The following is a 17,164-nucleotide window of genomic DNA, read 5'->3' on the forward strand; positions in this document are numbered from 1 at the left end:
TTCAATTAAAATGATTTGATCGGACTCGAGCCCGCTGCCTAGCGCCTCACTTCCCAAATGTCTGACAAAGATGATTCATCAGGTGATTGGGAGAGACAGAGAGCATTGCCAAATTAAACGTAATGCATTCCCACCCCCACTGCCTCTACTCTCTCACCCCTCGCTCTTCCTACCCCGCTGGCGTTGGCCCAGGAGGCGGCGGATGGCAGGCTAATGAAATGAAGGGGGGTTGGGGGGGGGTTGGGGGGGGGGGGTTGTTTTTTGAAGGCTGCATGCCTCGTCAGGCCCAATAAAGCCTAAACGCTCTTGAGTCAATTACAGATGTCCACTCAGCATAATCAGCTGCACGAAGAAGATTTCTTGATTATGGAGTGAAAGGAAGTGTGTGTATGTGTGTGTGTCTGTATCTGTGTTTGTGGTGGTGGGGGTGGGGGTGTGTGTGAGTGGGGGGTAGGTAGGAATTGGTGGTGGATGTGTTTGGGAAGTAGTGTGTGTGGGGGGGGGGGGGGGGGGGGGGAGGCTGGTCACCTGTTTGTACCTGTTGTGTGTGTGTGTGTGTGTGTGTGTGTGTGTGTGTGTGTGTGTGTGTGTGTGTGTGTGTGTGAGAGCGAGTGTGAGAGTGAGAGAAGTTTTGTGTCTTGTGTCTTGTGTGCATCTCTGTGTGTGCATATATTACAGGCAGGTCAGTGACGCCATCCCCAATCTATAACCCCCCAATCAATACCCCTCTATCTCTCCTAATCTACTGCTAAATGCCCCACAACTAATCTATGGGCTGACCATCAATTCCACCTGGTGAACTCAACTGTAGATAGCCCGCTACACACACACACACACACACACACACACACACAAAGGCCAAGTGTGGAAAGGGAAAGAGCTGATGCAAAGACGGCGGAGTGTAGAGCGTCTGTGACCAACACGGAGACGGCACTGATTCTGATGGCTCCTTGCTTGAGTTTGGGGCACTGCTGACTCGTGCTGTCTGTGACCTGTGATCAAGGTCATCCCCGTGACCAAACACAGGGAGAGAGAGAGAGACAGAGAGAGAAAGAGAAAGAGAGAGAGAGAGAGAGAGAGAGAGAGAGAGAGAGAGAGAGTAGGCAGCTGGGGCTGTGTGTTGGCGAGAGCCGACACGTCTGACCTCAGGCTAAGCCTGACAGGCGGGAACGAGAACGAGGAAGAGTGAAAGAGAGAGAGGGAGAAAGAGTGTGTGTGTGTGTGTGTGTGTGTGAGTGTGTGTGTGTGTGTGTGTGTGTGTGTGTGTGTGTGTGTGTGTGTGTGTGTGTGTGTGAGATAGAGTGGAAATGTGGACTGTCAGAAGATTCGGACGGACAGCAAGGCAGGGAGGCCCCCGAGGGGACGTTACTGCCCATCACACCGTCAGACTGATCTCAGCACAGAGCCGAGGTGTCTAATGTGTTACTGAAACGGACATGCTGTTCGCGAGACTGGCCTGCTGTAAGGTTATTACTTTAACATGCGAACCAACTGTGTATTTAATGTGAGGACAGCATATATAAAAGTGCTTGATTCCTTTCATTTGTTATCTGTAATATTTATGGTTTTTCCATTTATTATACAGGATAACAAGTCCTGAAAGTGGGATCTTTCGAAATATATATACGTTATTGCCAAATACCACAGGTGCAAAGAATTTGTTGTCTGGAACATTTTCCTGTTTTCATTTTCTCACTGTCTAAGCGATTTGGCTTTAGCACCAAAATATTACCCCCAGTCCACTTCAAAACATCAGTCCCGTTGGGGCACGAGATGGAGACAGAGAAAAAGAAACACAGACAGAGGGAAAGAGAGAGTGAATGAAAGAGAGAGAGAGAGAGAGAGAGAGAGATAGAGAGAGAGAGAGAGAGAGAGAGAGAGAGAGAGTGAGAGGCTCAGCTGTGACCCTTGTAAGGTGAAACTAGACAGCAGGTGTGGACAGACAGAGGAAGTAGGACACTCAGCCAGAATGACAGACAGAGCCACACCATTAACACAAAACACAACACTCACCCCTACCGATATCCACAAACAGCCCACGGCACCTCAACTGTGTCTCATCTCCACTCTTTGGCTCTTCCACACATCAGAACCAAGTTAGGTTACTCCATATAACAACAGAAGTGAGTACACCCCTGTGCAATATCACGTCAATGTCCAAATTATTCCAAATGGTATCCCCTGTCAATTAAGTTAACTAAGCATCATTTTTTTAAGTTGACAAATACAGCATCTCCTCTTATGAACAATCAAAAACAAATACTTTAGAAAAGACTATATTGAAAATACAGGCCATACACCTGTGATCACTGACACAGCTGCAGCAGGAGGTATACAACAAGCCATAGTACCACGACTCAGAGGTGCACTTGAACCTGGCAAGGAGTAACACAGTGAGTGCGTAGTCCCGACAGTAAAGCACAGGGGGGGGATTGTGATGATATGGGGCTGCATGAGTACCAAAGGTGTTGGGGAGATGACATTTATAGATGACACCATGACTGCCTGTGGATGTACCAAAATAATGGCTGACAAGATGACTCCCAAGTCTCCAGAAGCTTGGCAGAAGAGGAATATTCCAGCATGAAAACGCATCCAAAGCACACTGCCAAAATCTAGTTTCAAGTTTAGTTTCTAAAGATGAAAAAAACTATGACCTGGCTTGAATCCAGGAGAACACCTTTGGTGTATTTTTTAAAGAGAAAGGTAGAGCAACACAACCCCTCCAGCAAAGAGCAGCTGAAGAAAAATGTGCAACACTGGTATTCTCCATGCCGAGGAGGGTTGAGTCTGTCATCAAACATAAAGGTGGACATACGAAGTGCTGATAAACTAAGGTTCCTACTAGGGCTGAACGATTTGGGAAAATAATCGAATTGCGATTTTTTCTCCAAATATTGCGATTGCGATTTAATATGCGATTTAAAAAAAAAAAATCCCAACAAATCGTAATGTATGATTTAAATATGACCAACACAATATTAGATACATTTAGTGTAAAATATTATTTCCCACATTTTACATTTGTATTTAACTGCTCATTACAGAATCAAGAACAACAAATCGGTGGCTTTGCTACTGTGCATTTAAGTAATTTAAACAAAGTCATTGTAAGAATAAACACAAGGCATGCACTTTTTAAACACTGTGTGCAAAATGTACCATCTTAAAAAAAAAAAAAAAAAAAAATTATTATTATTTTTTTTTTTTAGACCATGTTTTTAATCGCGAACGTTGCGGTTAGAAAATCGCGTTCTATCATATCGCGATTAAATCGCAAATGCAATTAATCGTTCAGCCCTAGTTCCTACTGTGGAGCCTGTATTAAGAGCAAATATCCTACTGTTCAACTTACCAGTACTACAATTACTACAAGGCGATACAATTTTGAATCATTTGACATTCGTGATATTGCAGAGGTGAACTCACTTCTGTTGTATACTGTACTCTCTCTTACAGGTCACTCCTATAGGAACCCATGTGCCCATTCAGCTCTTAAGGTTCCTCTCAGGTCACTCCTATAGGAACCCATGTGCCCATTCAGCTCTTAAGGTTCCTCTCAGGTCACTCCTATAGGAACCCATGTGCCCATTCAGCTCTTAAGGTTCCTCTCAGGTCACTCCTATAGGAACCCATGTGCCCATTCAGCTCTTAAGGTTCCTCTCAGGTCACTCCTATAGGAACCCATGTGCCCATTCAGCTCTTAAGGTTCCTCTCAGGTCACTCCTATAGGAACCCATGTGCCCATTCAGCTCTTAAGGTTCCTCTCAGGTCACTCCTATAGGTTCATGTGCCCATTCAGCTCTTAAGATCTCTTTTTTGTTCTGTGTAATGCCTAATTTATGCTACTCCGATTTCACGGAGTCGGACACAGGGAACGCCTCTCCGGACACAGGGAACGCCTCTCCGGACACAGGGAACGCCCCTCCGATTTTAACCGCTCTCTCCGAGCCCTCTCCGAGCCCCTCGGAGTGGCTGTCGTGCGCCTCCTAATTTTTCTAACTATCCCGTACGAGAGCCTCTCCGAGGTTTGCTCGGAGAGGGCTCGGAGTAGTATAAATTTAGCTTAACCCCACTACCTACAAACAAATTCTTCACATGCAAAAGGAACCCTTTTCAAAGAACAAACAGAACCCTTTAGGGGGCATATGCAGCTCTATGTTAGGCAGAATACTAAGACAAATCAATGTTAAGTTCAAAGAGGTCAATTCAGGTCAATGACATATAAATGGAAAATAAGTCTATTATTCCAATGTTCTCGCTTACCAAACATTCTCCGGTGATGCCATGACAATCAGATGCATGGCTATGGCAGAGACAGGGTTCACAGCTGCCTTTAAAGACAGTGCCATTAACTCTTCGGTATCCAGACAAACACCCCTGCAAACAAACACAAAACAGAACAAATGATTTCCTCACACATCAAATAAAACAAACTGTCGTGTTTTGACAGGTTAATAGCTTCGGTTGGTTGATTAGTAAGATGAAACAGAAAAAACATGTCACTTCCATCTCTGTATCTGTGTGAGTGATTAGATCACAGAATTGCGGGGCTATTTTTAGCTTCAGACCGTTCAGCAATCAGTAATTAATCTGACAGAGATTTAATTGACGCCTCATCGCGGAGGCACAAATTGCTTTGATTTAAGCCATAAATGTGGAGATCTGATTGAGAGCTCCCTGTGAAGAGGAAGTTTACGGAGACCACTGGTAAGAGGATTAAGAAGGAAAATCCTAATGTCTTATTATGATCTTTGACTCTTATCACCAATTTCAGTGCCAAGACCAATTTCAGTGCCATTTTCCCTTAGACTTGTGCTATACAAAGTGCTGAGAAGTTACACATGAGTTCCACTTCTAAGAAACTCATTGATTGTTTCTACTGCCTCAGTAGGGAACCTGTTAAGGCTACGAGTGGTGTCTGTAACACTTTACGTGGACTCTTGAACAGGGGCGCGCTTGACTTGGCACTTCATTTAAGCATTTCTCACCTGAACTGAACATAATGTAAAGATGTCAGTACACTTCAGAGCTCTAATAATTGTGGAGTATGAGCCAGCATGCTTACACACACACACAAACACACACACACACACACAGACCCCCATTCACCCATCCACACACTTTTCTGTGGAAGTGAAAACGGAAGTAAAAAAAAGACAGATGTATATGATGACCATTCCAATAAACATCACACTCAGTTTTTTTTGCAGCCCGCTGCAATTTTTTCCTCCACTGACCTTGTCATTACCAAAGTGTGTTACCAAAGTGTGTTACCAAAGTGTGTTACCAAAGTGTGTTACCCTGTCAAGCTGCCGCGGACGGGTGCGAAAAGGGAGCAGACGGAGGAAGAGCAGAAAAGCGCAGAGAACAAGAGGGAAAAAAGAAGAGAAGTGATGAGTTTGCACATCCGGCTTTGAAGCCAGAAAACACACCATCATCACCAAAGAACAGATGCATGCCCTGAAATTAAGTTCAGCATTGCGGTAAAGTATGAGGTTAAGATGGGGGGGGGGGGAAATCTGCCAGATGAAGAGATGGACTGTAGATGTTAATGTGGTACAACTGGAAAGTAATTTAAATAAACAAAGCACGGCCTTTCCAATATTTTCTGAAGTGAGCAATAATTGCTGCATCTTTACATACCTAAGTTAGAGAAAACAGATTGAAGAAGGAACCGATTGCTTAGCACAGACAGTACAGAACAACTTAGCGCTTTGCACATTCGTAGGAGTGAGCTAGGCCACGTGCGACATCGTCGTCTCATTCTTTCGGTCACAGGGCATCCACACAATTTCACAGACCGAAAAATGATGCTGAGTGTGAAAATGATTTATTTATTTTTATACATTTCTCCATTCAGTCACTCTCGTTTTCTGATAGCCTCGGTTATTCCAGGCAAATCAACCATGAAAAACACTCCAGCTCTGCCAGTTCCAAAACACACTTTTTTTAAAGTTTTAAACCTCTAACCTCATCCCCTTCCTTCCAGAATTCCCAGCTTTCAAGGCTGATAATTCTCCAAAAATGTGCGGCCGTAATTCTATAACGGACCGTATTTCTATAGCAGAACTAGATTAAACACTTTTGGCACAACAAGGCACTCCGAGAGCCTAGGTCAAAGTGAAATACAACCATTGATATTTGCTGATAAACTGCTGCCCTGGTAAACTGTTGACATGGGTGAAATCTTTATAAGCAAGCCACTTGACATGAGTGATGAAGGCTCGCTCCGCTCCTCTGGCCCAATGTGTTAAGGTCAGACTATTAGACCGGGAGGTATTAGCGCTCTCCCTGCGCGTCTTCCTCTGCGTTGTCATTTTTCTGAGTGGTTTTTCGCTGAGGGGAGGAAGATGAGCTGAATGGAAACACACACACACACACACACACACACACACACACACACACACACACACACACACATACGCGCAGACACACATACACCACACACACACACACACATTTCCAATTCTCCCGACACAAACAAACACACACATGGGTCCTGTTCACATCACAGGTGCACACAGGCTCATACACACATCCAACTGAAACACACACACACACACACACACACACACACACACACACACACACACACACACACATAATCATCCTCCCCCAGGTTTTATATGGAGAGCTGATGATAGCCATGCCTTCTATTTCATTTTCGTGGTGGCAAGCACCTGAACATCTGCTAGTGTCAGCATAAAAGCCAGAGCTCAGAAATCAATAGCCATAGCCGTTTTAATGGAGGAGACACTTTGAGAGGAGTGTGCCGAGCTCTGTAATAGCATATCATTCTCTCCCCCCCCCCCCCCCACACACCCCCCACCTCCTGCTGTGTGTGTGTGTGTGTGTGTCTCTCTCTCTCTCTCATACACTAAGAAACACACACAACCACACACACACAGTGCCCCCCAAAGGTACATAGAGACTGGATGAGCATTAATATACTCTCAGTCTCACACACACACACTCACCCACACTCATATACCCACTCTCACCTCGCAGGAGCTTCCGCTGTAACCGTGGGGACAGAGGCACATCTCCACAGCAGTGGCTCTCACATCGCCTACAGCTGACTCACTGGCCTCCTCCAGAGACACGGAGCTCAGCCTGAGGAGACGAGAAAGGAGAGGAGGAGGAGGAGGAGGAGAAGAAAATAGGAGCAGAGATTGGCAGAGAGGAGAGGAGAAACAGCATGAGAGGAAAGGGGTAGACAGGGTGAAGACAAAGGAAGAGGGGAGAGGAGAAGGAAGGGGAAGAGAAGTTAGAGGGGAGGAGAGAAAAAAACATGTATAAGGGAACAAGAGAGGAGAGAAACAAAAAGGAGTGATCAGAGGAGATGAAATGAAAAGAAAAGGAGGAGAGATGAGAGTAGAGATAAGTGAAGAGGCCAGGAGAAGTATTGAAGGAGACAGAAAAAAGGAGAAGTCATTGGAGGAGAGTGGGGGAAGGAAGAGAATGGGTATGAAGCTACAGCTCTGTAATCACACACACAAAGCAGCTGAAAGAACAGCGCAGTGAGTCGGTGAATGATTGACAGCATGACTGACTGACTGACTGACTGATTGAGGAAATGACTGATTTATTAACAGTTACCTGATGAAGTGAGATGTGAGTGTGTGTGTGTGTGTGTGTGTGTGTGTATGTGTGTGTGAGAGAGAGAGAAAGAGAGAGATAGATAGAGATAGAGAGAGAGATGGATGACCCGAGAGTGTGAGTGAGTGGATGTCGTGCCTCTGGCGCTACTGTAGTGTGTTTGTCTACCTGTAGATGGCAGCGTCATCATCACAGTAAGTGGCCCTGAGGTGCAGCCGGCTCACGTTGCTCAGCGCGGCCATGAAGTCCCTCTTGCTGACGGGCTGTTTGGTGTCTCTGTGCTGGAAGTCCTCGGGGCGCAGTGCCAGACGCTTAGTGCTCTCCGCGAAAGGGTAGACCGCCTGGCCCAACGATCTGTCCATCAGACTCATTCCGTTACCCTGCAAAAAGAGAGAAAATGTCAGCACCCTCTTTTGCCCCATTCTTCTTTTCTTTTTTTTCTTCTTTTTTTTCTTTCTCTCACTCTCATTCTTTCACCCTCCCTCTCTCACTTCACTCTCTTCCCGCTTTCTGACTGTCACTCGAGCTCTCGGCTTGACAGGCGGCGAGACGGCGACCGTGTTGATGGCTGTGTTTTTAATCGGCTGCTGCCACAAGAGTGACGTGCCGACGTGGAGTCAGAGAAGCTGATTTCAGCTCGGCTCAACAAAATGGGATGAAAGTGGGGCCGATCAAATCTCTTTCTGCATCTGCCAAGAAGAAGCAGTACCAGTAGAAGTGGTTGAGTGTTTGTGTGTGTGTGTGTGGGCAATATATTACACAACACAATGTCAGTGTGAGTGTGTGTGTGTGTGTGGGTGTGTGTGTGTGTGTGTGTGTGTGTATGTGAGAGAATGAGAGAGAGAGAGAGAGAGAGAGAGCGAGAGAGAGAGAGAAAGAGAAAGAGAGGGAGAGCAGTGCCCAGAGAGGAGAGATTAATAGACAAGTACAAAATAAGAGTGAAGGCCAGTGACTGAGTTAGGGACAGTGGATGTGTGAACCATAGGTGAGATCCAGTGAGAAAGGAGAATGACACTGTGCAAGCGAGGGAGACAGCGTGAAAGAAGGGTGAGAGCGCGCGAGAGAGAGAGAAGAGTGAGTGTCAGAGAGAAGAGCAGGTGAAAGAGAGAGAGAGAGAGAGAGAGATTGATTAGGATTGCATGCGCCTTAAGACTGACTCTGAGTATGCCTTGATGGATAGCACGCAACAGCAGGTACACCTCAAAGCCGAGAGCAACCCGCTCCCCTCCCTCCAAAGCAAGCGGCACTGCGGGTGATCTAGCAGGCATTACGGCGTGTTATTCATCCTGCCCATTTACTTCGTGTCGCAGCGACTGCCGGGGAATTACGCTTTATAGGTGTCGGCCACTTTATTTGCTCGGAATTAATGGAGTGTACATATGCAAAACAGGGTTTAACTATCAATAATGACCTGTCATATACAGCAAGCCGCTGCAGTCCTACTTGGATGGGGGGGGTTGAAGGGGGGGTTGGTGGGGGGGAGGGGTGGGGGTTCTGACAGGAACTTTCCCTCTGCGACGGCTCAATAAAAAAACACGGCAGGAGCATGCTGGTGCCTGACGTTAATGAGAGACCCACTCTCTGCCTCTCTACGGAGGCTACACGCATCATGCTGGCAGACATGAGTACACAACGTACACATGCATGGACGATATATCACAAACAGACACACATATACACTCTACAGGGTGTCTTTGGTAATACACTTGCCAAAGCTCTTTGTTTTCAGTATTTGAAATTGCTCCCAAGTTGCCACGAATAAATATGCTAAATCAGTGTCAGGACTGTGTTTTGATGCAAGAAAACAGGAGTCGGAATGTGTATTTTTCCCCTGTTGAAGCTGAAGTAAGCATCAGGTTTCTTTGGTTATACTTGTTAAAAAGATCCCAGGGTGTTTCATCTACAGCCAAGGGAATGTATCAATGGCCTGTCACATCAAATTTGAATGGCCGCGTCTGGGCTTTGCATGAAATCACCTGTGAGCCTAGCTCTCCGCTACATGCTAAATGCTCGAGGGAGGTAAAAGAAAACCCGCTGGATGGACCTCGTGCGTGGATAATTGCCAGCAGACGATCGAGGCCGCTTTGCAGCAGGGCGAGGATGAAAGTGGCGACGGAGCGAGCACCGGAGAGGCAAAAAAAAAAGCATTTAATGAATGGAACCGCCTTCATGTGCAGCAGGGCGCATTAAAAAACCACCACACGTGTCAAGCCAAGGTCAACGGAGGATCCCTCTCTCTCCCGTGTCAGAGATTATTAACAGTGCCCCGAAGAAGCGGCTTAATTGATTTGCGTGCCGCAATGGCAAAGTTGAACGAATGACAATAAAAAACACGGCGCGCCCCCTCGGAGTGGGCTGTTTTATCGACTGTTTCATGACTAACGGGCAGAAACTGAGAAGGCCCTTTGCGCCGCGGTGGTTGCGTGTGATTGGGGAGCCGCGACCAAAACGAGCCGGCGGAGATGGGGATCTTTAAAATCAATGGACCAGCGATTGATTTGAAAATGTGCTGATGTCCACAACACGGAGAGAAAGACCATGCGATCATTATGTCGCCTATATGGAGGCACGTACAGAAGCCATGAATGCCTATGGGAAAAGAAAGTGTTTCCTTTCACGCCAGCTCGCCGTTTCTATGACATTCAGGGTGGTGAATTGCTATTGACGGTGCTTAAGTAAAAGTTCGGCCTCAACAAAGGCACAAAAGCAGTCAAACTATAGAAGCACGGTTAAAAAAGAGTGTGCACTCGTCAATGTCTTTGTCAAGAGCCCGTTAAAGACACCAGGCTGACATATCCTCAGTTATGACCTTCTGAAGTCAAGTCATGTAAAGCTACAAAGCTAACGAGCTTCCTAGAAGCCGCAGAGGCCTACGAGTCTTTTCTTCGTCTTGACCGGGCGACTTTTCAACTTTTATTAAGTCAGACTTGTCACCTGTCACTCACTTTTTGGTTAAAAGGTGTTTCTTTTTTTAATTAATGCTGAAAGCTGTCAAAAGCCCTCATGTATTCCACTGATGGACGTCTTTATGCAGAGCTTCTCTTTTACCCTTCATTTCAACACTTCATTTATTTAAAGCAGCTCTGAGATCAAACACGTATTTATCCATCACCGTTTCTCTATTTATTTGTTTCCTCTCATATATGTGAGCACAGCAGTAGGCCCTTGCCACAATTAAAAAAGACGCATACATTTAATTTCCTAATTAGTATTTTTATTGTTAACATTTATACTATAGTATATATTCGAGAGGCAGAATAAGTTATTTGTCTGCAAACATTAAAAATGTTTTTAATATGAATAAACTAGTGCAGTGTTAATTTCGTTGACGAAAACTATGACGAAAAATATTCGTTAACGACCTTTTTCCCGGGACTAAGACTAGACTAAGACGTGACGAAAACGGATCTTTATAAATAAAAACTATGACTAAATCTATTTTAACTTTCGTTGACGAGACGAGACGAGACGAAAATGTTGGTGGTTGACTAAGTCACAATTGGTTTTTTTTTCTAAACTTGTATGCACATCATTGGTTGAATGTTGCCCGGTCCTGTATCTATCCCTCCTCCACTCCCTGAGATGCCCCGACATGCAAGTGACGCCCTAACAGACGTTATGATGGCTGAAGTTCAAGCACTCGGTACTGGAAGAAAAATAAGAATAGATATCTGGACAGTCTTTAATTATAACTTGACAGAAAATAAAACACAATGCACCGCAATAACCGGAGAGAAACCTTGTGGCTTCAAAATAGGTGGGAAGAACACAACAAGAGGCACCTGAAAGCGCACAAGACAACCCTGCCATTTATGCCAAGGTAAATGAGCTAGTAACTGTCAATGATAATTAGCTAATGTTAACTAGTTATTAGAATATATTAGCCAACGTTAAGTTAACTTCAAAAGGGCAGTCGAGTGTAGATGTTGTGTCAGCTTGTACAACTAGCTAGTCATTTTCGATTGAAACCTCCCGTTTGGCTTGGCAAATGAGTTCCAAAACGTTTAGCTAGCTAACGTTAGCTAACTATGAGGTAGCATAGCTAAGTTATACTAGCTATCGATTGCTAGCTAAGTTATACTAGCTATCGATAACTAGCTAGTAAACGCATTGCAGAATGGACTATAGGACAGGCCACGCATGACATTAATCAAGAAAAAATAAATGAATACGTGATTGGTTTACATATCCTTGTCTATTTATGCAATTGTTATTATCATTGGCATTACTTTCAACTCTCAAACTATCTGTCTAGCTAAATATGTTGGTTATCAGATTGCACAGCAATTCATATGGAGGATATGTAGTTGATTTAACTAAGGCCAGGTAGGCATAGTAGTTGTATTGTGTTATCACATCATTTGAATCTTCAAAATCTAGACTTGATATTCTCTTATATTTTAATGATAATACTGTTAATTAAGTATTGCCTTAAAATGATTATTTACGTTGAATTCATTGGAATTCAGCTGTAGGCATATACTAGGAGATCTGTATTTTAGAGACTAATTGCATCCAGTTTAAGTACTGCAAGCTTGACTATTATGCAGTTGTAGACACAACACAAGGGGTCCCCGGGCCTGAGAAGGGAAGTAAGAGAGTTTAATGTGGCTATAAGATGGACTTTTAAATGTGACTAAAACTAGACTAAAATGTAATGAGACTTCGTCGACTAAAACTAGACTAAAATGTTCTGAGTTTTCGTCGACGAAAACTAGACTAAAACTAAGCAGGATAAAAATGACTAAAAGTGACTAAAACTAATATGCATTTTCGTCTAAAGACTAAGACTAAATCTAAAATAGCTGCCAAAATTAACACTGAACTAGTGGTTGCATCACACCCCCCAGATGCTGTGTAGAAAAAGCCTGTCCGCTAAACCAAGCATCCGAGGAAGATATTAACTGGTGACGTAGGCCACCACAGTCTACACAGCACCCAGTCTATAAATCAGTTCAGTGTTGGAATTCAGTGGCTGGAATTGGGATGCAGGTGTAGAAGCCCACAATATTAAGAGCTCTCAATAATACGTAAGGGATAATGTATTGTCCGGAGGTCATTATCCAAAAATAAATCCCGACGGGGCGAACAACACCCCGACGCGCAGCGGAGGGGTGTTATTTCGTCCTGAAGGGATTTATTTTTGGATAATGACCTCCGGACAATACATTATCCCGCTTATTATACGGTTACTTGCCAAAAACTATAGAAGACATTCCTCCAAAATACCTCTTTTTAATGATTTAGTTGCCGTTTCGTGATTTCCGCTAAGAAATAAATAGTTCTTTAAGCAAATAGAACTTTTAAGTTTCAGGTGTTGCGTAGCAACCCATTACTTGCTGACTTCAAATTACAATGAGTCTGTTACGTTAAATGACCGGACTACTTGCGGAATGATATGAAAGATGTGAATTAGAAGCAAAAAAACCCGTTGCCAATGACAGCGGTCAATATCTTTTCGCAGCGGTGAATATCAGGAAATATTCACCGGCGAACGTTGGGATGGCCCATTCAAATCAACGGAACTTTTTGGAACATTCTGAAGAGCCGTATAATAATGGACTTTATTGGAGGGTGGCAAAAACATATTTTTTAGAAGATCCACATTAAAGCATGTTTGGAAGTTGCATAAGATATGGGGAAAGGTTTTTATGGCCATATGAGACCAAAATAGAGCTTCTTGGCCAATCCTCAAAGCGGTACAATGTGGTACAAATCTAACACTGCCAATGCCTCGAAAAACACCATCCCAATCATGAAATATGGCAAGCCCTCATACTGTGGGGATATGTCTCGACTGCAGGAACCTGGAAACTTTTTAGAATTGAAGGGAGGATGAATGGAAATATAATCTACACAATATCACAAGAAAACCTGTGGCAGTCTGTTGTAAAACTAAGGTTTGGGAGTGGGATTACCTACCAGTAGGACAATTGCCCAAGGCACAAGGCAAAGGCAACACTGGAGAGGCTCAAAAACAGTAAAGTGAACATTCTAGAATGGCTCAGTCAAAGCCCTGATCAAAATCCTACTGAGAATCTGTGGCTCTACAGTCCAGGACGGCCATCCCATCAACCTAGATGTTGTACATACATTCTACCAAAAAGAATGGTGTTGGAAACACAGCAGAACAATGTGCCAAGCTGATACTGTCTCACTTCAGAAAACTGACTTTCAGGGAGGCTAAACACACCCCTACACACACATTCACACACTCAATCACTCTCAAACAACGACAGACGCACAGACACACACACACACACACACACACACACACACACACACACACACACACAGGACCTCAAAGGCTTTTTTGTCAACTTATGTGTTATACTGACTGATATGAACTTTTATATGTCGGTATATTTACATAATTCCCTATATGTTTTCATATTGCGATGTGTAACATGAACTTCAAATGTACAAAATATTACGTTGATAAAATTTGCTCAGTGTCTTTTAACCAACTGATTGGATGCAAATGTCCTTGGGGATGTGGCAGATTGATATGGAAGAAGGATAGGAAGGTTTTTTTTTTTTCATCTTGGGCCTCAGACTTTGAACGACAAACCTTTGAAGTGGAAACATGATGGAATGTCCAAAGTGCACGGAAAACGAGAGAGACACAGAACACAGAAACCTCAGGCCGCAGACTGCACTAATGGAATCCAGATACGGTCATGATAAAACGATAATCAAACACACAGACACACACTAACAGACAGACACAGACACACACACACACACTCACAGACAGACTCACACACATGCAGCTGTGGACTTATGTCTGCAAACCATATCCGACAAGACAGACCAGCCACGTCTGTGGTGAAGTTTCTACAATATGTCAGAATAGCGTGTGACATGAAAAATATACCAAGGCATTTTTCTATGCCAGACGCCATTCAAGTAGATTTAGTGACCTGAAACAAAACTAAAGCATCACATGGAGTCCTTTATCCATCATAAAATATGGATCAAATATGGATCAGCAAAAAATGAAGGACTCTCGAAGAAAATCCTCGATGGGGAGACAGCAGCAGCACTGACAGTAGACTGGTCCATATTACACAGTTCACTGACTTGGTACTTTCATAGGACACCACCTTTCCAATAAGGCACTTTGACACATTTCTCGCTCTGTACAGCTGCGTTGCTCAACTGTAAATGTCATGTTATGGTGAAGTGGAACAGCCGGGGAGCCCGCAGACAGCTCATCTGCAAAGTAAAGGGGCTGTAGAATTTCACAGTGTGGAACCAATGACAAGTGACGTAGCACCAGGGCTTACAGGCACCAGAGCTTACATAGAATCTGCTGATGATGAATGGAACTCTGGACTGAAGCATTACCAAAGACTACTCTGCAGACTTTCATCAGTGCACCAGTGTGAGAGACCGTGTCCACATACCATTGGGGCATGTGGTGCAGGGCCCTCTGCCAAAACGCCTACAAGTGAAACATTCCCACTCACCATTCGCTGTGTGTGACTACAAAACATTCAGTGGGCAGGGTGCATACCTCTATGATGACATCAGGATCAATGGCGATGCGTGTAGTTTTATCTCTTCTCTCGGTGTCATAAGAGACACTGTACACCAGGCTGCCTCCATATGCTCCAAGCTACAGGGAAACACAAGAGCGCAGAGAATTAAGCACAGCACATGATGATCCTATATTCACTACATGTCAGCTACATGTACCTCAACTACACACAGCATGAGTCAGAATAACATTTAAAATAATGTGGTTCCCCTTACAAAGTCTTTGAAACGTGTCTGCAACATAAACAAATTGAGACCTAATTGTGCATTTCAGTATTAGAAACCAAAACATGAACATATAAATACTCACTATTAAGATAGACCTTGTTAACGTATGGGTTACACTGCTAACAGCAATGATTTCCTTAAGATACATTGGGCACATTCACAATTACATTAAGAAGCAGAGATAATTGTTTATTTTCTCTTTTTTATGGGCTTATGCAATGGCAAAGATGGTCAGATGGTCTTCATTTTCATCAGGGGCACGTTCAATCTAAGAGCGCTGTGCACCATTTTGCCAGGGTTTCCAACAACATGTTTCCTCAGAACGGTGTGAAACGGGCATTGAGGTTTTAAACAAATTTCATCAGGCTCTGAAAATTCTTCAAAGATAATGCAAAGAATGGCTTGCTCAGTAGTCATAGTTGCAACGCTTGCGTACGTAAAAAACAACATGGTGTTCAACGCACCACCGTTTCCATTGCTACGTTTTGTGCAGAATGTGCCTCAGGTTTCACAGTCAATGTTCAGTGAATGTTAGTCAAAGTCAATGTTAAATTAATCACCCAGTTTCAGTAAGCTCATAGGCTGGCCATCAAACTTAGAAAACCAATTTGTTAATGCAGTGGCAGCTGGTGAATGAACCAAAAATGTTTTGGTTCATCCAGCCCCACCCCCCCACAATATATACACACACAGACACACACACACCATCCCTCATTTTCAAAAAAATATTAGCAATAATAAATCCAACAGCAAAAAAACTTTGTGGGGCATTTTGTCATGTTCTTTGACTCAGAAATAGAATGTACTGTGCATAACTGTGAACAAAATGCAGTGCATCATCTACCTTTAGGTCATTTAGTGATGGTGCCATCACTGCCTCATCATTGGACTGCCAAACGAGTTTGCATTTTGTAATAAGCTGCTATTTTGGGGTCCACTACATTAAGCCTTGATTCTGCATTCTTGCCACCTGCTCTGGGAAGTATTCAAAGAATCCAATTTAACGTTTATATATCATTCCTGCAAATGAGGAGGTAGGCTATAGGATACAACACTTAATAGATAATTAAGTGCATGTGAAATCTTTTTGAGGTGTATCTCTTTTTGTCCCTAGTATTGACATGAGTCCTATAACCCCATCGTGAGTATGGAGGGGGTATGGATGGGGGTGGGTCTGGGACACCAGGCACCACTGTTGAGCCTTCTGGAGGTGTCGTGGGCCCTAATTCAATGAAACACTGACGAAGGATGGCGCCTGTTTGACAACCCCGGTGAAATGCTAGAGGCAATGGCATAAGACCACGCGTGTTTTATACGTCTTGCTTGGTTCGCACTCATAGCATCACGTTAAATACAGTCGAGTGGGAATACGCAACACACCATTACTTTATCGTTATGGAATGGAGTGTGAATGAAATCTTTGTATCTATCCCTATGTTGTTTTCACCTGGTACATTAATCAATCAATCAATTCAATTCAATTTTATATAGCGCTTCTCTATATACCCGAAGTCGCTTTACAGAGTCCAGAGTCCAGTAGTCATTCATACACAGTCATACCGGTGGTGGTAAGCTACCTCAGTAGCCACAGCTGCCCTGGGGCAGACTGACAGAAGCGTGGCTGCCAATTAGCGCCAACGGCGCCTCCGACCACCACCAACATTCATTCATTCATATTCACACAATGCAATGCATGTCTTTATGATGGTGGGGGAAACCGGAGTACCCGGAGTAAACCCACACACAGGCACGGGGAGAACATGCAAACTCCACACAGAAAGGACCTGGAACA

The 17,164-nt window shown here is 44.0% G+C and overlaps 1 protein-coding gene across 1 annotated transcript in view; it reads right to left on the minus strand.

The window, feature by feature from the left end:
- Nucleotides 1-17,164, minus strand: part of lama2 (laminin, alpha 2) — a 102,054-nt gene that overhangs the window by 71,916 nt on the left and 12,974 nt on the right. Inside the window, 4 exon segments of the mRNA XM_042709885.1 lie at nt 4,267-4,380; nt 7,005-7,116; nt 7,771-7,982; nt 15,122-15,223. Of these exon segments, the coding sequence (XP_042565819.1) occupies nt 4,267-4,380; nt 7,005-7,116; nt 7,771-7,982; nt 15,122-15,223 (540 nt within the window).

Source organism: Clupea harengus, chromosome 15 (assembly GCF_900700415.2).
Source record: "Clupea harengus chromosome 15, Ch_v2.0.2, whole genome shotgun sequence".
NCBI classification, from domain to species: Eukaryota; Metazoa; Chordata; class Actinopteri; order Clupeiformes; family Clupeidae; genus Clupea; species Clupea harengus.